This window comes from Urocampus carinirostris, chromosome 15 (assembly GCF_059441175.1).
Source record: "Urocampus carinirostris isolate Australia breed hairy pipefish chromosome 15, RoL_Ucar_1.0, whole genome shotgun sequence".
Classification (NCBI taxonomy): Eukaryota; Metazoa; Chordata; class Actinopteri; order Syngnathiformes; family Syngnathidae; genus Urocampus; species Urocampus carinirostris.
Window position 1 is genome coordinate 31,396,858 of NC_142363.1, and position 23,527 is coordinate 31,420,384.

A 23,527-nucleotide genomic window follows, 5' to 3' on the forward strand; every position below is an offset into this window, starting at 1 on the left:
GTGAGGGATCGCGTTACTTCCTTTGTCTGCTCTTCACTGTCCTCATCCTCACCCTCCCAAACAAAGCTTTTCCGTCCTTCCTGCTGACTCAAATCAATAGTTTACAGGTGAGCCTTGCTATACTGGCCTTACCAAGCCCGCGGCGCTCTCTCCCGTTTTACTTTTGAAGTTATGCTAACGTCACTTTAAAAATAGAAAAGGAAAAAAAAAAAAACAGGGACCGGGAGTTCCAAAATTGTCAGTAAACTTTGTGTGATAGGTAACAGTCCCCAACTCCTGGGGGAGAGTGAGAGAGTGGGCAGAGTGAACTCATCGCATCTGATCTGCAAGATTACATAAGAGGTTTCGACCAATCACGGCAGGCGATTGCTTCCTCTTCCCAGAGGGGTTGGATGGAGGGGGGAGAAAGGGTTGCTAGGTAACAAGAATTGTTGACCCCAAGCACTCATGCAAACCTTGTTCTCCGGGCATGTCATTAAACACGAGGGGGTCGGAAGAGCGCAGCACGGAAAACGCGCGTGAGCTTGACAGGAAGTTGAAAAAACAAAATAATAGTACGGCCACAGGCCAACAGGACGGCGGGATGATTAAAAAAAAAGTGCTCCTCGAAGAGATTTTGATTTAAAAATGAAAAAAAAAAGGTAAGGCATAGGAGATGGTGTCATGAGAACCGATGTGAATCACCTGTGCCCGCTCCTTTGGCGCCAACACCCTATTTAAACCCACTTCTGTCCATCCCCTTTTGTCAGTCCGTCTGCGAACCTCAGCTAACACTAAGCAAGCCTTTTTCGACCCCGACTCCCACCTGTTTTTGTCCCGTCCGTCCCCCGGCTTCGACCCGTTTTTGATCCTGACCACGTCTACTCCTATCTCCCGGCTTACGACTCTTTTCCGACCTCGACCACGTTTTTGCTCTCCTGTCCCGGCTCCTGACCCGTTTTTCCGTTCCCGACACCGCTCGCCACAAAAGTCCCACTTCCGCGTTCAGAGCGACCTGCTTCCTGCGCCCAGCGATCACCGGATCGTGGGTGCAACCCTTTCTCTTTTCCAATAAAACTTGTGAGAAACGCAACGCAAATGGGTCCTGTCTCCGTTCTTTTCGGTGGTCTCATCTTGTGAACTTGAGTAAACACGTGACACAAAAATAAAGTATACTAACGCTCCCTCCCCCTTTTTTTCTCCTCAGGTGGTGGGTAGTTGCTAAGTAACAAAAATTGTTGACCACCAGTCCAAAACTTGTTCTCCTGGCACATAATTAAACAAAAAGGGATCAGGAGAGCATGGCACAGGAAGTGAGCGTGATCTTGACAGGAAGTTTAAAAACAAAATAAAAGGACGGCCAGAGGACTGGATGATAAAAACATCAAAAAAGCTGGCCTGGCTTGAGGGGATTTGGTTAGTATGGAACAAGATTTGTTGATTTCAGCGCTTGTGCAAACCTTGTTTTCCTGGCATGGAATTAACCAAAAGAGAACTGTGGGACAGGAAGTGAGAGGAAGTGAGCGAAGCTTGACAGGAAGTTGAAAAACAAAATAAAAGGACGGCCAGGGGCCAACAAAATGCAATTATTGAACCCCAGAGCAAAACTTGTTCTCCTGGCATGTAATTAAAAAATGGGGGATCGGAAAAGCACAGCACAGGAAGTGAGCGTGAAACGTGACAGGAAGTTGAAATACAAAATAAAAGGATTGTTGAAGGGCAAAAAAAGAAAAACGAGTCGGACTGTGAAGCTCTCACCTCAAGAAACCTCGAGTAAGACTAAAAAATGATGCTTTTTAAGAAAAGGTCTAAATCCCCCCCCTCCTCTTCTCAGGGGGATGGAGTTGCTAGGTAACAGGATTTGTTGACCCCAAAAACCATGTTCTCCTGGCATGTGATCAAACAAATGATTGGAAAAGTGTGGCACAGGAAGTGAGCGTGAGCTTGACAGGAAGTTGAAAAACACAATAAAAGGAGCTGCTCTGGCCAGAAGGGATTTTGATTAGAGAACAGAGAAAAGGGGAGGGGACAGGTCAAGGAGGTTTGTCACCTCATCTTGAGAAAAACTGTGACCAAAAGATATATGCTCTACTTTTATCTCTTTCTTTAAAAAAAAAAAAGCCTTTCCCATTATTTTCAAATTAATGTTTGTGTGTGAGAATAATAAAGATAATCTGACCTGCTCAACGGCCATCTTCTTTTTGGGCTGCCCGGTCACAAATGGCTGCAACCTGTCAACAAAAACAAACCTTATACATATCCATTTAGACAGAATCATGTCAACCTTTGCTACAGCCTCAGTGCATCAAGGGTTGAAAACCATTCCGAGATCCATTATCCCCGGTCACATATTTGTGCGTGCAGGGCCCGACAGAGTGCTTATTTTGTGGGGCCTGGCATCTTTTTTTTTGTCGTGCTGTCCACCAAAAATTGAACTGCACTTGAGTAGCCGCGATCCGTTATCCCCGATCACATATTGCTGTGAGCAGGGACCAGCAGAGCATAGTTTGGTCGAGCTTGGCGACTCTTCCTTTGCCATTATATCCGTCCAAAATTAGTGCAATGGCGCTGCCGCAATCTATTACCTCCAATCATACTGCTGCAAGCACGAATTGGAAGAGGGCCCTTTTGTCAGGTGGTGTTTTTCTGGCCTGTCTAAAATGAAATGCACGGTTGACTTTTAGTGAAATTATCGACTGACAAAGCACATCTTATTTAGTTCAGGCCGCTAAAGCGTGCCATTGTGGCCCGCCTAAAATTAACTGCACCATCTTGGCGCAATCCGTTATCCCCAATCGACTATTGCCAAAAGCAGGGGTCGGGAGAGGAAATTTGTTCATGCATGGTGATTCTTTTCTCTCTTTCCGGTAAGTAAGAAATGCACCTGTGCAGCCGCGATCCATTATCCCCAATCCACTATTGCTGAGTGCAGCAACCGGCAGAGCACTTTTTTTTAAGTTTAGGCCATTGAAGCATGCCATTGTGGCCTGCCTAAAGTTAACTGCACAATCTTGATGCAATTCATTATCCCCAGTCGACTATTGCCGAAAGCAGGGGTCGGGAGAGGAAATTTGGTTCATGCGTGATGATTCTTTTCTCTCTTTCGGGTTAGAAAGAAATGCACCTGTGCAGCCGCGATCCAATATCCCCAATCCACTATTGCTGAGTGCAGCAACCGGCAGAGCGCTTTTTTTCAGTTTGGGCCGCTGAAGCATGCCATTGTAGCCTGCCTAACTGAACGGCACTGTTTTGACGCAATCTATTATCTACTATTGACTATTGCTAAGAGCAGGGGCTGAGAGAGCTAATATGTGTCATGCTTGGCGGCCCTTTTTCCCTTTCTTTACGTCCAAAATGAACTGCACCTATTGCTGCGAGAACGGGGGCCAGCAAAAGTACTTCTATCGGGAGGCGTGAAGTTTTGGCCCGCCTAAAATGAAATGCACGGTTGTGCCTTTGGACCATTATCCCAGTTGACTAGAGCTGAGAACAGGGACTGTAATAGCGTTTTTTTTGTTCAAGCCGCTGAAGCATGCCATTGTGGACTACCTAAAATGAACTGCACTGCTTTGACGCCATTTATGATCCCCGTCGACTATTGATGAGAGCCGGCAGATCGCTTCTTTTCCTTATTGGGCTGATGAACAGTGCTAATACGGCTTGCCCAAAATTTACTGCACCGTTTTGACCGCGATCCATTGTCCACAGTTGACTATTGCTGAGGGAGCAAATATGCGTCATATGTGGAGGCTCTTTTTCTCTGTCTTTTCTGGCTAAAATGAACAGAGCTTGTGCGACCGTGATCCATTATCCCAGTTATATGCGATTGCATGTTAAAAATTGGGGGAGGTGCTACTTTGTGGATTTTTGCATATCCCTGGGGGGTTTCTGGTCCCCATTAACTGCAGGATTACAGTAAATCACTGAAAACAGAACTCAACCTCGATTATAATAAGTACCGTAAATATAGAGCGCACCTGATTATAAGCCACACCCACCACATTTTAAGAGGAAAACCGATTTTATACTTACACAAGCCGCACCTGTATATAAGCCGCATGCATGTATCACAATCACAAAATTAGCCAAAACCCGGCTTTGAGTCCCGCGATTGTAGCTGAATGTAAAGTACACAGTCCAAAAACCACAGCCGGCAAAATGAACAGAAAATGATACCGGCACTTAAAGTTTGATGCAGATCTGCAGAAACTAATCCAAGGAAAACATTTTTTATATATATATATATATTATATTTCCAAAGGTAAGGGTGGGAAAAATATATATCCACTATTGTCCGCCGCGACAACAGGTCTCACTCACCTTTACCCCACTTCCCGTCAGCCCGCGTTTGCTCCGCCCCTCTTTTTTAATTCGCAAAACATATCAGAATAAGTGTCTCAAATAAATACATTACAAAAATATTCATGTGCAAATACATATTATACATGGGTTACACATATTTACAAAGAAAGACGGTACACCGAGAGAGTTTTCAAAGCTTTAATTATAATATTATAACTTTCATCCCAAACCGTGTCTGTGAAGGGTAGCAAAACGCTACTAGCAACACGCTCGCAACACAGTTATCAGGCCTGCTAAATAAACATACCATATTTGTAGAAACTACGGTAGTCTGGGGCTCAAAGTGGGAAAGGATAAAAAGAGATACAATGAAAAAGAAAAAGGAAAAAGGGGGGAAAGGAGTGCCTGACCTCCAGCTTTTCCTGGGAAGCAAATATGTCTCTCTCCACTTCCAAAACGCTGTGGGCCCACCCAACAACCCGAAAAGTCAAGCAATGACCCGGTTTTGGATGGGCTCATATTTGCGGAAGCTAAAGCTTGTACCAAACAATCGTTTGATTCCAGTTTCATTTAACTTGCCACCAACACATCTCTTTATTCGGGATTTTTTGAAGAAGTTTGATTTGGAAACACAAGAATGTCACACTTTACAAAACCACAGGGCCCTTATTGCTATTGTGCAAGAGCGAGCTACAGTAAGCCCTGTGCGGGGGCTTGCGTTTGGCGAATACAAAACGGTTTGGAGCAACGTCAATCATCCTGCCCTCCCAAACAGACTACGAGACTTGTCATGGATGGTGGCTCATGAAGTTCTCCCAGTCAGAGCTGTAATGCACCACCGAGGAATGTCAGCGACTTCGACGTGCCCTCGACCTGGCTGTGGCGCCCAGGAGTCGGTGAGGCACCTTTTTTGTGAGTGCAGCGCTGCCAAGGTCTTGTGGACAATGGCCGAACAACTAGGAAAGTTCCCGGACTTGCCAGCAGGAGAGGTCCCTGATGCACAGTACGTGCTTTACGGGGTGAGTCGGTCGAGGAGGCATCGGAACGACTTTGCCAGGGACTGGCTCACTCTCGCCGCCATCAAGGACGCCATCTGGACCTCCAGAAACCTGCTGGTATGGAGGTGCAGGCAGATCCCCCCCGTGGCTGTGCTCCAAATGGCTGCAGATACCATACAATCTGCGAGCGGCGGGCCTAGGACGCAGCCATAAAGAAGACTCGTCTGTACCCACCCGGAGGGGGGAGCCGGAGCTACGCTGTGGGAGTCCCGGCAGCAACGGCCTGGGTTGTGGAACCCAGAAGGGAGAGGACCCACGCAGAAGGGAAAGGACCCACACAGAGGACTGGAAGAATGCTGCTTGGGAGGGTGGGATGGCAGAGCTATGCCCTTGCACAATAGTATTGCCTTTTACACGCTGGTTAACTACTGTTAAAAGAAGATAACTCTGAAATTGTTTAATTGATGTTGGAAATGTCAGGAAAAAATGTTAAAACGTCATATCGTCACGTCATATTGTCAAATATAAAAAAATTGTGAATATGCTTGATGGCTGTTTTGCTGCTGTTGGTGTCAGTGGATTTGTTCAGACCGAGGACAATCGACTTTGGCCTGGACGGATCTATTGACAATAACAAAGATGTTATATAATGAAATTGTGAATATGTTTGATTTTCGAGAAGGTTTGTTCAAACCTCACTTTGTGTTTGCTGTTAAAAACGTAATATTGGAATATAATATTGTGAATGTGCTTAATTGCTGTTGAGATTGTCATGATTGTTTTCTGTTTTTAGTGTCAATAAATTTGTTCAAACCAAAAAAAAAAAAAAAAAACGGTAAATCGTCCTCGTCTTCCTCCTAACTGACGTCATCAAAGTCGTCTTACCCAATATGGGAAAGAGACTTTGTCATATAGACGTCGTCCCATGCTCCCTTATTCAAAAACACGCTAGCAACACGCTCTCAAAGTAAAGTTTACGTGCAGTAGCTCTGTTTCCTTCTTTACCGGACTGCTCGTTTGCTTTTAGCTTGAAAGCTACGTCATGTGCCTTTCTTTTTGCAATTTGCATGATGAGGATATGTCTACGCTCATTTAATTTGTGCACAAGCTAAGAAGTTGCAGTCTTCTTCGGCGCATATATCCCACCGGTCTAAATCTTACCTTTTGTACTCGAGCGCCACTGGCGGCTGTTAGAAAAATGACATAGATTGGCCGCATCACTGAATAAGCCGCAGGGTTGAAGGTTTGGGGGAAAAAGTAGCGGCTTATAGTCCGGAATTTACGGTAAACATTTTCCGACAAATATGGATTAATCTTGGCCCATGTTTTTTTTTCCCCAGTGGCTAAATTTGAAAAAAACGACTCTTATTTCAATCTCCAAGATGGAAATGATTGACAGCTCCAACCTCCGTCCCGAGCCCCGAGCACACCCCGCCTCCTAACAATCGACGCCTCCATCCGGCCGATAAGCGCTAATGAATCAGCCTGAAGCCAGAGAGGGGGTTGCTGAGAGTTTCAGCAGATTTGTGAAGACCCCCCGCTGCCTTTAAACATGTGCTCCTCCCTCCTGGGGGAGGCACATGGAACATTTTGACATGACCTCGCAAAGAACTTGTCATGAATGCTAAATGGACGCTTGTCTGGCGCCTTTATTATTAATCATCGTTATTATCGTGATAATAGAATAGAATAGAATATACCTTTATTGTCATTGCTACAAAACGGGCTAACATATTGTGACAACGAAATTGGGCATGACACTCCAGTTTTACACATTCATAGTGAGGTATGAGCAAGAAGATAAAGGAACAGAGAAGATAATGTTATAAGACAAGGGGGATAAGGCTATAGTTATAATTTACATGGTATTTACACAAGAAATGTCGGCATGTGGGATGTTACATACAGGGTTGTCGTGATAACGTTGGTATCGTAACGGTTGTGCAATATTGCATTTGGTGCAAAGTCATCATAGTGCAAAATTGATTCTTATTAGCAAATGTTAATTACCTTTTCTGGGTTTCATGTTTATCACTGTGAATTAACAACTATTTTTCCAATAAATGTTTTGTATCATATTATTTTAGGCTTTCCTTTACAAAAAAATATCCTTTTATGGAGGCTCAATATATTTTTATTATCGTCTTATAATGAACATGGCGTTTTTAGAACCAAAATTCTTAACGGTATCGCCGTTTTTCAGCAATAAAGAAGCCTTTAGTGCAGGGGTGTCAAACTCATTTTAACTCAGGGGCCACACGATAGAACAAACATTCTGTCGGGGGCCGGACTAGTAGATTCAAGAGAAAAGAAAAAAGAAGGATAAAGAAAAAGAAAGAGCGTGAGAAACAAAAGATAAAAAGTCATGAGAGAGAGAGAGAGAGAGAGAAAGAGAAAATGGGTTAAAAGGGGTGGAAGAGAGAGAGAGAGGGGGAGGGAGGAAAGGGGTGGAAGAGAAAGAGAGTGGGAGAAAAGGGGTGGAAGAAAGAGGGACAGAGAGAGAGAGAGAAAGTGGGAGAAAAAGGGTGAAAGAGAGAGAGAGAGAGAGGGAAAAAAGGGGTGGAAGAGAGAGAGAGAGAGGGAAAAAAGGGGTGGAAGAGAGAAATAGAGGGAAAAAAGGGGTGGAAGAGAGAGAGAGAGAGGGAGAAAAGGGGTGGAAGAGAGAGGGACAGAGAAAGAGAGAGAGCGTGAGAAACAAAAGATAAAAAGTCATGAGAGAGAGAGAGAGAGAGAGAGAGAATGGGTGAAAAGGGGTGGAAGAGAGAGAGAGAGATAGTGGGAGAAAAGGGGTGGAAGAGAGAGAGAGAGAGAGAGAGACAGAGACAGAGACAGAGAGAGATAAATACAAGTACAGTGTCTTTGTTCAAGGCAGCTGGCTTTGGCAACATCAAGTTGACCTATTTCAACCTGCAGCTTGTTTTCCTCTTGCGCTTCTCTGAGCGTTGTCCCGCGGGCCGGATTCAATCCCTTAGCGGGCCTGATCTGGCCCGCGGGCCGCCTGTTTGACACCCGTGCTTTAGTGTGTTTTATAATAATAATTCATGATTAGTTTCTGCTAGAGAACAAAATTGCAAAAAAAACGTTACAAAATTTGTATTCTCAATAAACTACATAATAACAATTTCAATAAAAAATATAATATAGGTGGTATTGATAAAAGTGAAAATAATAATACATAGACATACGTAACAAAACATAAAAATATAAAAATATTAATAAATATGTTTTAAAAATGACAAATAAATCAATAAAAAAGTAGAGAAAATGAAAACAATAATAAAAACAATAAGAATAACAATATAAGGATATCTATATTATATATTTAGGATTAAACAAGAACTGTATTAATAACTACAATATGTTATTAATAATATTGATAGCCACATTGAATTAAACAATATTGATTAACAATATCAATAAAATAATAATCGTAATAGGGATAAATGTTCATAAAAACAACAAAAACAATAATGTTGATGATAACTCTCCTAAAACAGTTGTAATTCATGATTATCCATGAACTATACCAACAACTACAATATTGATGATGGATATTTCCTACTATCATATTAACAGTAAAATAAGAATGATTAAATAATATTCATAAAGAATATCAATAAAACAGGAATCATACTTCTAATAAACAATAGTTAAAACAATCACAATATAATAATGGCGCTCCAAACAGTAGGTGGTCTTATTAGGGCTTTAATTATTATCATTTAAAGTATAATAGAGATCATTTCTTCCTCATGCCATGAGGCTCTTTAACTCCACCCGGGGGAGTAAAAGCCCACATTAAACCCCACCCCCACATTTGCATATTACCTTATTTTTATTACAGTGTGTATTTTATGTAGCACTATTTAAATACTGGGTATTTCTGTATTCTATTTCTTTTATTTCATTATTTTATTTTTCAACACAAGGATACTGCTGGAAGATGAATAAAGTATCTATCTATCTATCTAATAATTGTATTACTGCCAGAGTACGTCAGCAAATTGCTTATTATTGTTATTTTCTGTCAACAATAATAATTTGGATAGTTTAATTATTAGAAAAAGAATTTTTGTTGTTGTATCATTAATTATGTAAAAATATCCTTATCAGCAATAAATAGATCGTTATTACGATTATTATTCAATAAAAGAAATATATATTTTTTTTACATCAGTTCGTCTTCTTATAAGCTGCTATCACTCTTATAGTTATATTTATAATAATTCCGAGAATATTTCCATCACTTAGCGGGAGCTACTGGGTTTCGGCGTTGGTGACGGACAAGGGTCGCCCTGCGGGAGTTCAAAGGTCAAAAGGGAGCCAGGCCCGGTCTCCGTGACGACCGTCTCCAAGAAGAAGAGACGCTGCGGGTGAGCGGCGGAATTGGATGCCGATGCCGCATAAATCATGCTAGCGGCGGGCGCTGACAACACAGACGCCGCCGATGTCTCACTCGGGGACAATTTCTCACAGGTCGCCTAACACAGATGAATTAGTTTGCCATTTAGAATGACTTTTTCATTAAAAAGTATATAAATATACCGTAAATTCCGGACTATAAGCCGCTACTTTTTCCCCTAACTTTCAACCCTGCGGCTTATTCAGTGATGCGGCCAATTTATGTACCGGTAATTTTTCTAACGGCAGCGCTCGAGTGTTGCTACCATTAACTGCCCTGTCAAAGCTATATTATTATTATTAAAGCTTTGAAAACTCTCTCGGTGTACCGTCTTTCTTTGTAAATATGTGTAATCCATGTATAATATGTATTTGCAACTGTATATTTTGGTAATGTATTTATTTGTATTTATTTTAGACACTTAGTCTGATATGTTTTGCACGGGTGAACGAAAAATGAGAGGCGGAACAAACGCGGGGTGCCGAGTTTAAGTGGGGACCGCTAAAGGTGAGGGACAGACAAGGAAAGAAGAGGGGATAAAATGTTGGTTAAAAAAAAACGAGTTGCGTGAGTAAATGTGTTCATCTGATATATTTTTCCCACCCTTACCTTTGGAAATATACACTTTTTTCCTTGGATTACTTTCAAAGGGACCTGGACTCTGCAGGTCTGCATCAAACCTTAAGTACCGGTATCATTTTCCGTTCATTTTGCCGGCTGTGATTTTTGGACTGTGGACTTTGATGAAGGACATTTAGTTTCAATCGCGGGACTTGAAGTCGGGTTTGGGTTACTTTTGTGTTTGTGTTACATGTCTAAATGTGGGCGCATGCGGCTTATATACAGGTGCGGCTTGTATATGTACAAAATCGGTTTTCCTCTCAAAATGTGGTGGGTGCGGCTTATAATCAGGTGTGCTCTATAATCCGGAATTTACGGTATATATTTATATATACCTATAGATATCTATCTATCATATACAGGTCTGATAAATTGATCCTGTTTTTAATATAGGCCACCTGCAAGAGAGATTTCAAAGGATGCTAGTTTGTAAGTGGTGGGAATTCCTTAACTGAAGGCTTTTTACTGTCCTCCTTGCAAGTTAAAAATCCATTGATGTCTTCTCTCTGTATTTTGAGTGTCTAGAGTTTAAACTCATCAAAGTCTGTCTCAAAAATGGGAAAATTTCAATCAGGTTCTTTATTTTTCAATGCGTATTAAAAAAACATGACATACATTCTATATTCAATACAAATCAACGGAAATAATGGAAGCCTTTTATTAATTTGTCTTTTCTTTCTCTTCCCTTTTCTATAGCATATGTCAAGTCAAGTCATGTTTGTTTGTATAGCCCTTTTTCACAAGGAGTCTCAAAGGGCTGCACAGACAACAGATGATTGCAAACTAAAGACTATTATGACACCATCCCCTGATCTAAAACCTACATGAAGGCAAGGAAAAACTCAAAAACCTCAACATGAGTGTTAAAGTCAGTCATTATTAAGACTATTTCGTGGCCATATTTACACAAATAAAATACATATATATTGTTAAAATCTAATGATGTTGGTAAGAAGGGAAAGAGACCCCGCCCACAACGTGGGCGTGATTTATTATACGTCAGGGAGAAACAGCACACATGAGCACTTCACAATAAAAGAATATAAGATTGATAAACGTACAAGACATGCAATTAGACTGATTATTGAAACGTTACTTCCTGTGTGTGTGTGTGTGTGTGTGAAAGATTGTTTTTATATTTTGGAATATAAAAACAAGTTATATTCACACAGTGAATTCTGAGAAATATAACAACCAAAACGACGAACCTATCAATGAGGTAAATAACGAAACCTTGAAAAGGGGATGCTAAATCATTTTAATAAGGCTTTAACCGGTAAACCAAGAATGAATGCAGATAACTCTAAATTTGCTGCAAGCGTAATAATTTCTTTTATTCTTTCAATGTTACTGATATATGGCAACAACTCAAAGAATCCATCTCAATATATTAGACTACTATGTAAAAGTATACTAGTTCAGGAATAGTCGAACGATAAAAAGCTTCCAATATTTCAGCGGATTTGTATTGAACAAATAATTTACGACATGTTTGTTTTGTCAATTGCAATAAAGGGAAAAAAAGAACCTTATTACAATATTCACATTTTCTGACAGCCCTGTATTGTGTATGTTTGTTTAATATACAGTATATTATATACAGTAGGGTGGTCCTTAATGGGGGTCGAAATTTTTTTTTTTGAAATATTGGGCTCTGACCCCCCGCATATGTTCTTATATCGATAAAAACACACTGTGTGCAATTTTGAACAATTTGGATAATATTTAGAGGTAGCTCAACGACTTTGAAATTTCCCAAAATGGTAAAATTTTGGCAATTTTCGAGAAAAAACGGAAATCTTAACCCTATGTGAACGGCGTTTTAGAACATCCAATTTCAGTCCATTGCTTATAATTGTAACACAAGAAAAGTTACAAGTAACTTTGTACACTAGGTCTGATATAATGTGCGAAAAATCCTTATTTTTCATACCAAAATTTCAGAGGCCTTTGATTTTGATGAAAACTTTGCCTAATTACGTTTTGTATATATTGGAACATATTCAAGGGGTCAGAGCATGAAATTTTAAAAGTCGAAAAATAAGGACCACCCTAATATACAGTATATATATAAATAAATAAAACATATTATTTCTATGATGTCATGATTACTGATATAACGCACCTGTGCCAGCTCATTTGGCGCCAACCGCCGCGGATTCTGATTGGCTCCCTGTCACTATTTGAACTTAGTCCTGTCAGTCCCCTGTTGTCAGTCCGTCTGCAAACCTCCGTGTATACAAGGCTAACCTTTTTCGACCCTGACTCCCACCTGTCCCGTTTTTGGCTCCCGTTTGTCTCCGGCTACGACCTGTTTTGATCCCAACCACGTCTGCTCTCCCGTTCCGGCTACGACCTGTTTTGATCCCGACTATGTCTACTCTTCCGTCCTGGCTTAAGACTCTTTTCCGATCGCGACCACGTTTTTGCTCTCCTGTCCCGACCTATTTTTCCGTCCCTGACACCGCCATCGCCCGCTACGGAAGATGTACTTCCGTCTTCGGATCACAATCCGATCGCGAGAGCGACTTGCTCTCTCTATCTCAATAAACTTGTGAGAAACGTTACGCGATTGGGTCCTGTTTCTGTCCTGGTCCTGACATATGAGGTTAAAATTATTACACATATATTTACACAGTAAACTACTCGTAATACAGTGTACCTTATTAGTTTTAAACGAGCCTTTTTTTTTTTAAATCAAATATTTTTTCTTTTAAGAGTTTGATTTTAAGGATGGAATAAGATTCAAATCATTTAAAAGGTGTGCAACGAAAACAAAAAGTGCAATCCTGATGCAAGAAAGTAAAATAAAATATTTCAGCTTAAAATAACAACTTAAGGGTAATTAGTATAAAAATAAATAATATAAAATAAAAAGAATAAAGCCCTGAATCATGCCTTGTCATTATTGCACAATCCTCGTTGTCTAAGAATACATTTAAATGGATAAATTACATTAAAATTAAAATTAATTCCATATGGGGGCCAATTTTGTCAATTAACACCTCCTCAACACATTTTTTCCAGGTTGATTAAAGATGTACAAAAGTGCTGACTGGTGATATTTTTCCCCAGCTCAGGCAGGAAGTGTTTTTCTGCCTGCAGGCCTGACATGTTGTCGACTTCCAGCAAACATCCTCTGCTGAGTCACGTCCTCCTCCTGCTTTTCTTATCTGCTTAGCGCTCAAAATACAAAAAGCGACACCCACGCGGCCGCCAAACTGTCGTCAGAGCTAAAGTTGCTAACCAAAACAGCAGCATGTGTCACGGTTGCCCATTGCCCTTCACTTGGACCCGCCCGTTTGGCGCCAGCTGCGGCTCGTTGCCTGATTTGCTAACCTATTTAAACTCAGTGCTCTCATTCATTTCTTGTCAGTCCGTCAACGAACCTCTGCACTTGCAAGGCTTGTGTTTTGACTCTGTCCAGTATGCTGCTCGTGTATCCAGTATCGATCCCGCCCGTTTCGTCCTGTCCGGTATCTTGCTCCAGTGTCCGGTATCGACCTAGTCTGTCTCGTACTGTCCGGTATCTTGCCCCCGTCTCCAGTATCCGGTATCAATCCCGTCGGTCTCCTCCTGTCCGGTATCTTGCCCCCGTCTCCAGTATCCGGTATCAATCCTGTCGGTCTCCCCCTGTCCAGTATCCTGCTCCAGTCTCCAGTATCTGATATCGATCTCGTCTGTCTCCTCCTGCCCGGTATATAGCTCCAGTCTCCAGTATCAGATATTGATCCCGGCTGTCTCGTCCTGCCCAGTATCTTGCTCGTGTATCCGGTATCAATCACACCTGTCGTCTCCTGTCCGGTATCTGGCTCCAGTCTCCACTATCCAATATTGATCCTGCCTGTCTCCTCCTGCACGGTATATTGCTCCAGTCTCCAGTATCAGATATAAATCCCGCCTGTTTCGTCCTGTCTGGTATCTTGCTCGTGTATCCGGTATCAATCACACCTGTCTCCTCCCTAGCCTCCAGTATCTGATGTCGATCCTGCCTGTCTCGTCCTGTCTGGTATTTTGCTTTAGTCTCCAGTATCAGATATCGATCCCGCCTGTCTCGTCCTGTCCAGTATCTTGCCCCCGTCTCCAGTATCCGGTATCAATCATATCGGTCTCCCCCTGTCCAGTATCCTGCTCCAGTCTCCAGTGTTCGATATCGATCTCGTCTGTCTCCTCCTGCCCGGTATATAGCTCCGGTCTCCAGTATCAGATATCGATCCCGGCTGTCTCGTCCTGTCCGGTATCTTGCTCATGTATCCGGTATCAATCACACCTGTCTCCTCCTGTCCGGTATCTTGCTCCAGTCTCCAGTATCTGATATCGATCCTGCCTGTCTCGTCCTGCCTGGTATCTTGCTCCCGTCTACAGTATCCGATATCGATCCCATCTGTACCCTTACTGTCCGTTATCTTGCTCCAGTCTCCAGTATCCGATATCGATCTTGTCTGACTCCTCCTGCCCGGTATATTGCTCCAGTCTCCAGTATCAGATATCAATCCCGCCTGTTTCGTCCTGTGTGGTATCTTGCTCGTGTATCCGGTATCTTGCCCTAGCCTCCAGGATCTGATGTCGATCCTGCCTGTCTCGTCCTGTCTGGTATTTTGCTCCCGTCTCCAGTATCCGATATCGATCTTGTCTGTCTCCTCCTGCCCGGTATATTGCTCCAGTCTCCAGTATCAGATATCGATCCCACCTGTCATCTCCTGCCCGGTATCTTGCTCCCGTCTCCAGCATCCGATATCGATCCCGCCTGTCTCGTCCTGTCAGGTATCTTGCTCCAGTCTCCGGTACCGATCCCATTGGACTCGTCCTGTCTGGCTTCTTACTCCAGTCTTCGATATCCGGTATCAATCCCGTTTGTCTCGTCGTGTCCGGTATCTTGCTCCACTATCCGGTATCCGTCCCGTCCCGTATCTACCCGTTTGTCCTGTATCGATCCCATCTGTTCTGCCCGGCCTCAATCTCCTCTTACTTCTTCCGCCTATCGATCACCGCATCCCTGGCGTTTGCATTCACGCGCATGACTTCCCCATTCCCGTAAAATAAAGCCTGTGCGAAAACGTTACGCATCTGGGTCCTCCTCCTGTTCGGGTTTTGACAGCATGATTATTATTTCATACTGTATGTACTTGACCCTTGTTTTAAAATACATTTTGTATTCAATCATTTTAGAGCAATTTGATGCTAAGCTGGTAAAGAACCCGCTACTCATCAGGTTAGTGTCAATCAACCGTCTGGTGTACTTAATAAAGCTTGGAACTCGGCCCCCGGCTCACCGCTTCTGTGTTAGGCTATCAGTAGCCACCGGGTTTAGCCGGCGCGGCGCTAATCAGCTTAGCGCCCAATGAGACACCGCCTTATCCGCAAAGGCGTCTGACGGCTGGTAGATTTTAGCCGGCGGAATTGGGGTGTGAACGTGCGAAAAGTAGCGGGGGATGGGCGACAGACCAAAAAGCAGACCGCGTTAAATGTGGAAAAAATTGATCTATATAAGGGAGACTTGGGCTTTGAGGACAAAAGAAGAATCCTCGAAAGGCGTTCGATTTAAATCCACCTTTCGACTAAGACAGCTTTTTTTCAATCTCGTTTTTTTGTACGTAAGGCCCGAGTGGAAGAGGACGTGCTTTGTCAACTTCTGCCTTGTGTTGAAAGCAATCACCGGAGTCTGACAACTACCGTATTTTCCGCACTATAAGGCGCACCTAAAAGTCTTAATTTTTTTCAAAAGCTGACCATGCGCCCTATAATACAGTGCGCCTTATATATGGCTCAATGGTGTGTCGCAATGTCTTGCAACTAATGCAACAGCCGCCGACTAGATTTTCCCGGGAACGTGAAGTAGTCCGCAGTGTATGATGGGATTTATATACCGGCGTTTCATTGGCTAACCAATGTGTCAATTATCAGTTGATTCGATCACTATTGGCTAAAGTTATTCGGAGGTAAAGGGGGCGGATCCTTTTTATCATTTACAGGCTCGGATAGGCTAAAGGGGCGAAACAAACCCTGCAATTGGCCGAAAAAGATGTGTCAATTATCAGTTGATTCGAACACTATTGGCTAAAGTTATTCGGAGGTAACGGGGGTGGATCCTTTTTATCATTTAGGGGCTTGCATAGGCTAAAACAAAGCCTGCAATTGGCCGAAAAAGATGAATGTGAATAGCAAGTTTGGTTGGTTGTCTACGGCATAGAGAAAGCATGTTTTACTATTCTGTATTCGTAAATATTTTATTCTCCTGGATTTACTACACTCTCAGATATAAGAGGACCATGGTTGCACATTATTATTGAACACAACGACTTCGGTGAGCTATTTTCCCAGTATCTTGTTTCAGAGTGATATTGATGTTTTTGTGATGGGTCTTTTTTTAAATTAAACTCAATTCAAAGTATTTATTGTCATATGCACAGTAAAGTTGCGAGCGAAAAAGAAAATAGAAACTAAGGAATGGTTGGCATTTCTTGAATCCCAAGTCTTTAACCTTCCGAATGATATTTGGAATGATGCATTTGAGTGACATCGTACGGACACCGCATCCGCACGTGTCTACGACACGTATTTGCTTCTTTGCAAGCTTTCGGAATGTTAAGGGGGTAATCAGTTTGACTGAATCATCTGACTGTTTTGTCCACGTTCCCATTGTAGCGCCTTATAATCCGGTGCGCCTTATCTATGGAAGATATAGGACCAAAAACTATTTTTTGGGGGTGCGCCCTATAACCCGGTGCACCCTATAGTGCGGAAAATACGGTAATTGAGGTGCCATTATCCCCTTTGTCAGGTGTTTCACACTACTTTACCACACGCGTATTGTACAGAGTGAACAAAACAGGCCTACTCAAAATAACTGGAAAAAATGTTTTTTCCCTCGATTTAGGACAGGGGTCAGCAACCTTTTTGGTGTGGGGTGCCACTTTCAAATTTCCTTGTAAATCAGTGTGCCAGTGTTTTTTCAGTGTGTTTTATATCCAACAGAGCTGTAATTTTACACCAGTCCAAATAGACAACATGGATATCCATTGAAATCCTATAACTGACCAATTTATCTTCCACTATTCTTGTTCAATCAATCATCTAAAAAATAAATGTGAAAAACAAGTGGAAAGGCCTGTAGCCATCCATGACAACTTTTTATCACAAAAATTAACCAGAATCAACCATTTTTCATCAACAATGAACTACAATCAAAAAACAAGTGATATGGACAGCTACCATACCATTAATCAATGAAATATTCTTGCAGAAAATATCAAAACTGATATGGCACGCGCGCACACACACACACGCTTCTAAAAAATATTCGCCATCAGTAAATGGTTTTCTGTGGTTTGCTATGAAGTGAGCAATGTGATAACTTGCTTCAGGGGTGGTGTTTTTATCAATGACAATGATTTTCAGGGTCTGTGGTTGGTGGCCGTAACTGGACACAGCGCGTTTTAATGTCTCCGCCATGTTAAACTCATGCTTGAATTTATGTTCACGTTTCGTTTAACACTTGCTGTGCGAGGTACAACGCTCTCGAGGCATAATGCACAAAACAGCACGGTCATTTTTTGCACAAAGCCTCGTTCGTCTGTCCACTCTAGCTGGAAAGAACGAGACGTTTTCGCTAGAGGAGCACACACGAAGCAGAGGAGGAGGGGCGCTACCGTAAACACAGCGCGCACCTGAATTTCTAAATTTCCGGTAAAAATGCGCATTATAAAAAAAATAATCATTACTTTGCCATGCGCTCGCTTGAAAAGCACTATATAAATGCAAATATCTTTTGTAAGAAATGTGACAAAATACTGCAAACGTGGATACCGATGTACAGTATTTGCCTTCGCCGCTGGGCGAGCGACCTTAGGAAGAGCGTGCAGTGCTCTTCCCAACAAGATTGTTTTGGGTACTTTGCTGGTTTTTCGGGGTGTTTACAGTTTGTTTGTGGGTTTTCATTATCAAGTGTCTTAACATACATTGTTTAATGAGCTTCCATATAAAGGATTCCTTAGTAATGTACATCCAAAACAGGGTAATGTTAGAGTGACAACTTGACTGTAAGGTGTCGTTAAAAATGTGCCCTACATTTACTGGAATATCTTTGTATGAGGCACTCATGAACAGAGCCATAGGTTCCTGACTCCTGATTTACACCAACAACCGCAACCAGATGATACAGGTATTGTATCAGTCAGATTAGGAGGCTTATCCTACTACTCATATCCATGAAAAAACAGGACTATCTGTTTCTACCTTAAGATATGTCCTGGAGAGTGATGGGCGCCACCAGGCTGTACTTGCCCAAGACACACCACAGGAAGTGGTGCCCCAACTGTACTTTCTTGAGTCACGTCACACCGAAGATAAATACAAATTCACTTTTTACAAGTGGGCTCAGAGCTGCGTGCAAGGGGGTGGTGTGGCTCTTTCATTTTCGCATCATTTCTGAGAGCAAGGTTGAATTTTGCCTTTTCGGAAGAGCGAGAAAAAAAAGAGAAAAATCTGTTGCTGACTTTGCACCCCATTTTCCCCTTTCACGCAGTCGCCAACCTGTTTTCAAACAGACACCTGCTGCAACGCCGCCCGGGGGAAGCGAGCCCGGCATTTCCTGTCTCGCGCCCTCATCCTCGGGGGAGGGAGTCGGCAGTAGCGGCAAACATCTGCCGGCTAAAGTGCTGAGCGGCCAGCTTTTTCCGCGGCGCAGAACCGACACGGTCTCCCGCCGGCAAACAAACCCCGTCAGGAATTCTCTTTCTTCTTCTCTTTCCGCAAAAAAAAAAAAAGCGAGAGAGGAGGAGCGCACGAGAGAGCAGCACTACAGGGCAATTAGGCGCTATTTCTGGATCCCGCTTCTTTTCAGCGCGGATGGAGGGGACGGGGGTGGAGATGTTTGGCAAGCTGCTTTCATATTGCGACAAGGCGGAGAAAATATGGCAAGAATGTGCCACGGGAAGACAGTCCACCTAAGCGTGCCACTTCGGCGGCGCGAGATCTGAAACCGGATTGGATTGACTGTGACATTCGTGAATAAACTTCCGATAATTAGATCCTAAAAACGAAAACACCAAAAAACTTACTATCACCCGCGGCAGCCCTTCCAGCAGCTCTGTGTTATTTAGCCTATTTTGTGATTTATTTTTTTATTGTCTGCTTCTATCTTCAGTGTTTTTGTGACAACTACACTTTGGATTACTTTCTATCCTATGGTTACGGGTTTTAACGCACAAAAATGCCTTTATTCGAGGAATCAACTCCTTGCCCTGAAGAATTCTCGTGCCGGCGTGATGAGGGGGCCCTATCGTGGCTGCAGAGCTAAGGTGAAGGCTAAGCGGCTAGCGGCGATATAAGCCTTCGGTACCGTCCGTAATCATGGGAAATGTGATCTCTCTACCAAATAAGACCAAAAAACTGGCTGTGCTGGTGAAAAACATCAAAGCGTACAGGGAGTGCAGTTTGCTGTGTTTTACGGAAATGTGTCTCACATCTAGCATCCCGGACGTTAACGTGGAGCCACCCGGCTTCAGCGCTGTTAGGACAGACAGAGACACAAAAGCCTGCGGGAACCAGAGAGGAGGCGGACCTGCTATCTACGTGCACACAAGGTGGTGTAACCCTGGGCACACAGATTTACATCTGCCGCAGGGACGTCGAACTTTTGGCCTTGCGTGTGACGTCATCCACTCCGCTGTTGCTTAACTACAAACACAGCACCCCGAGGCCATCCTGTTAATCTATTAAAAATCACCACAAGGATACGGCTGGAAGTGTGAATTTTCCTACGGGGATGTGTGCACACCCATAAACCAAGCATAAAACTCTCTTACACTGGCAGAAACTGCCCTCCTTCTCTAATATCAGACATCAAGGAGTCCGCATCCAACTTCTAACACTGTTTATCACTGTATTGGGGATATAAAACTCTTTTCTCTCCCACTTCTGACACCAAAAGCCGTCAGAGTAGCGCTATACACAAACTAGCATCCCTTTTCAAAGGGTCCATTTAACAATGCATGTCTTAGATATGCCAGTAGCTTTGGATCTAACTCCTGACGTCATTTTTTTCACTGAATATGGGACATGCAACTCCATTCCATAACTGGCACCTTTCCTAGGCTAACTTACACAGCACCTGCCGTATTATATTTCTCCAAAAATGTAATCATTGCATGGTGTCCCACTTCTGACACCTCCAAAATCCCTGTTTATTTGTAGTGCTCTTCTCTCCGGCTTCTGACACCAAAAGCCTTTACGCCGTCAAAGCAGCACTATACACAAAATAACATGCCTTTTCAAAGGGTTCATTTAACAGCGCATGTCTTAGATGTGCCAGTAGCTTTTTATCCAACTTCTGACACCATTAATCACTGTATTGGGGCGGTACGAGTACATTCCATCACATCTGCCTTTCATATACAATCTTAGACTAGATCTGTCTTATTGTGTTTCCCAAAAAATGTAATCACAGGAAGGTGTCCTCACCTTTGACACCCTGTCATGACCAGAACAGAGACAGGACCCACTCGCGTCACGTTTCTCACAGTTTTATTGGGAAGGAGGGAAAGGAGCACACACACGATCCGGAGATCGCTGGTCGCGGGGAGTAGGTTGCTCAGACGCGGAAGTGGGACTTCCATGGCGAGCGATGGCGGTGTCGGAAACAGAAAAAAGGGGTCAGTAGCCGGGAGAGAAGAGCAAAGACATGATCGGGATCGGAAAACAAGTCAAAAGCCAGGAGAGGAGAGGAGAGTAGACGAGATCAAAAAACGTATCGTTATTCGGGGCGGGAGAACAGATGTGGTCCAGACCAAAACAGATCGTAACGGGAGACTAACAGGAGCGAAAAACAGGACAGACGGAAAGGGCTTCTATATCTATCTATCTACCTTGGTCATATCCCTCAAGAGGGGTGACCGACAGCAGGACACACACATACAATAACAAAGAAAATAAGAGGGAAATAAATAGCAAAAAAAAAAAGTTTTGGACCATGGCCAACCCAATTGCCCAAACAAGTTAGGCACCTCGGCACCCAAGTTGGTCATGCTTTCGTCCCTCCAGATGAAACGGGACACCAGAAAGCGGCCATGTCACTCAGGTCAGGGTGACACAGCACACTCCTTTGTTCAACAGCAGGGCCCGACAGCTTTCACTGGTTTACCCCTGCCGCATCATACGGGTGCCCAGCCCATCCTTAAGAACGCGTCCACAATCCCACTATCCTTTCACAACACCTCTCCACTCCTTTCTACCACCAGCAAGAGCTCTAGCTTCCATTATAAGGGCTTACCGTGTAAAAACAGAGATTCGCAGACGGACCGACCAAAGGGGACTGACAGGACAGAGTTTAAACAGTGACAGGGAGCCAATCTGTCAACAAGCTGCAGCTGGCACCACACGGGCGGGGCCAATTGGGCGCCATGGCAACAGTGACACACGGGCGGGGCCAATAGGGTGCCATGGCAACCGTGACACACCTCCAACATCACATCTTCATAATTTCTAGTGCTATTCTGCCCCACTTCTGAAACAAAAAACGTTCACACCGTCAGCAGTAGCACAATAGACACACTAACTCACTTTTTCAAAAAGTGGTTCAAGTAAGGCATGCCTCAGATGTGCCAGTAGCTCTGTATCCCATTTCTGACTCCATTCATCCATGCAGTTTGCTAGCATATAAAAACTGCGTTTATAACAGGAAATGAACTCGTTTTCTTGCTTATTGTGCTGATGTAAGACAAAAGATTCACAGCTTAGGATTTTGTGAAATCCTTTTTATAAATTTAAGCCAAAAAAAAGGCCAAAAGGTTTTTGGGGCAAGTAGGTTGTATAATAACACTCTGGGATGTTGTCATCAACTTCAATTGTGTAGAATACCCCGTTTGCATTGGTGACACATTGTCCTTTTTACATCTAAATTAGAAGAGCCCCCAAAAAGGTCTAAGTAAGAGGCGGAAAGTGGGAACGCTGGGGGCAGGCGGGGGATGGGCCCCCTTTCCGAGGGGAGCCCCCACAATGCCTCAGTGTGGCTCCTCCGCAACAAGGCACAATGGCTGCACTGTCAGCAGAGCCGAGCCGTGGCTCTTTCAATAAGCAGCTCAAAGGCCACCATTCTGCACCCCCCACCGCGGGCCTTCTTTTTGGGGCTTTTTCCCAGGCCTGAGCAAGGTTAGATTGGGAAATGATGGCTCCGCCAACACTTTAGTGACGTGTTGTTTTCTGGTTCGGGACCAGTCAGTTTCTACAGCCGAAGAGTTAAATTCAAGACTTTTTAAGAGTTATTTCAAGCCTTTTGCAATCTCTCATCTCATCTCATTAGCTGTACCGCTTATCCTTATTAGGGTCGCGGGGGGGCTGGAGCCCATCCCAGCCATCTCCGGGCAGTGGGCAGGGGACACCCTGAACTGGTTGCCAGCCAATCGCAGGGCACACGGGGACAGACAACTCACTCGCTCAGTCACACCTAGGGACAATTTGGACCGGCCAATTCACCTGAAATGCATGTCTTTGGAATGTGGGAGGAAACCGGAGTGCCCGGAGAAAACCTACGCAAGCACGGGGAGAACATACAAACTCCGCACAGTATGGCTGGTAGCTGGATTTGAACCCACGCAGGAGGTTCCCACGACCTCAGAACTGTGCCGCACACGCGCCAACCACTGCGCCGCCGTGCTGCCTCCTTTTGCAATCAAATTCAACGAAAAAGTCAACAAAAAACCGCAATTGAAACAAACAAAATATAAAACACAAATATGTCTTGTACACAATATATCGTGCCTTGTACCTGGTTTAGCTTATAGCTATAGCGAAAAACCTTCGTCGCACAGCCACTTCTCATTAAATGCACATTTTCCCGTGGCCCAAAAGTAAACAGCCAGTCCGAATTGCTATGTTTATTGTGGGTAGACCTAAGAAATACGTCTTCTTTGAAAGGTCCGACTGAAACCACATCACCCTTTTGATAGTTCCATTATTGGGTCACGCAACGTTGCCACAAACTAAATCTGTGATTTATTAAAAAAGAAAATTGAAACATTTTTAGCTCAAACAAATATAATCGGAATATCCATCCATCCATTATTTGCACCGCTTATCCTCAGTAGGGTCGCGGGGGTGCTGGAGCCCATCCCGGCTATCTTCGGGCAGTGGACACCCTGAACTGGTTGCCAACCAGTCGCAGGGCACACAGAGACGGACAATTCGCTTGCTCATTCACACCTGACATAACCTGACATGCATATTTTTG

The 23,527-nt window shown here is 43.5% G+C and overlaps 1 protein-coding gene across 2 annotated transcripts in view; it reads right to left on the bottom strand.

Moving 5' to 3' along the window:
* brf1a (BRF1 general transcription factor IIIB subunit a) overlaps positions 1 to 23,527 on the bottom strand; it is a 102,292-nt gene that overhangs the window by 10,739 nt on the left and 68,026 nt on the right. For both annotated transcript variants that reach the window (XM_088355057.1, XM_088355055.1), the window contains one exon: positions 2,159 to 2,210. In XM_088355057.1, coding sequence (XP_088211183.1) covers positions 2,159 to 2,210 — 52 coding nt within the window. The remainder of the gene's footprint in view (positions 1 to 2,158; positions 2,211 to 23,527) is intronic.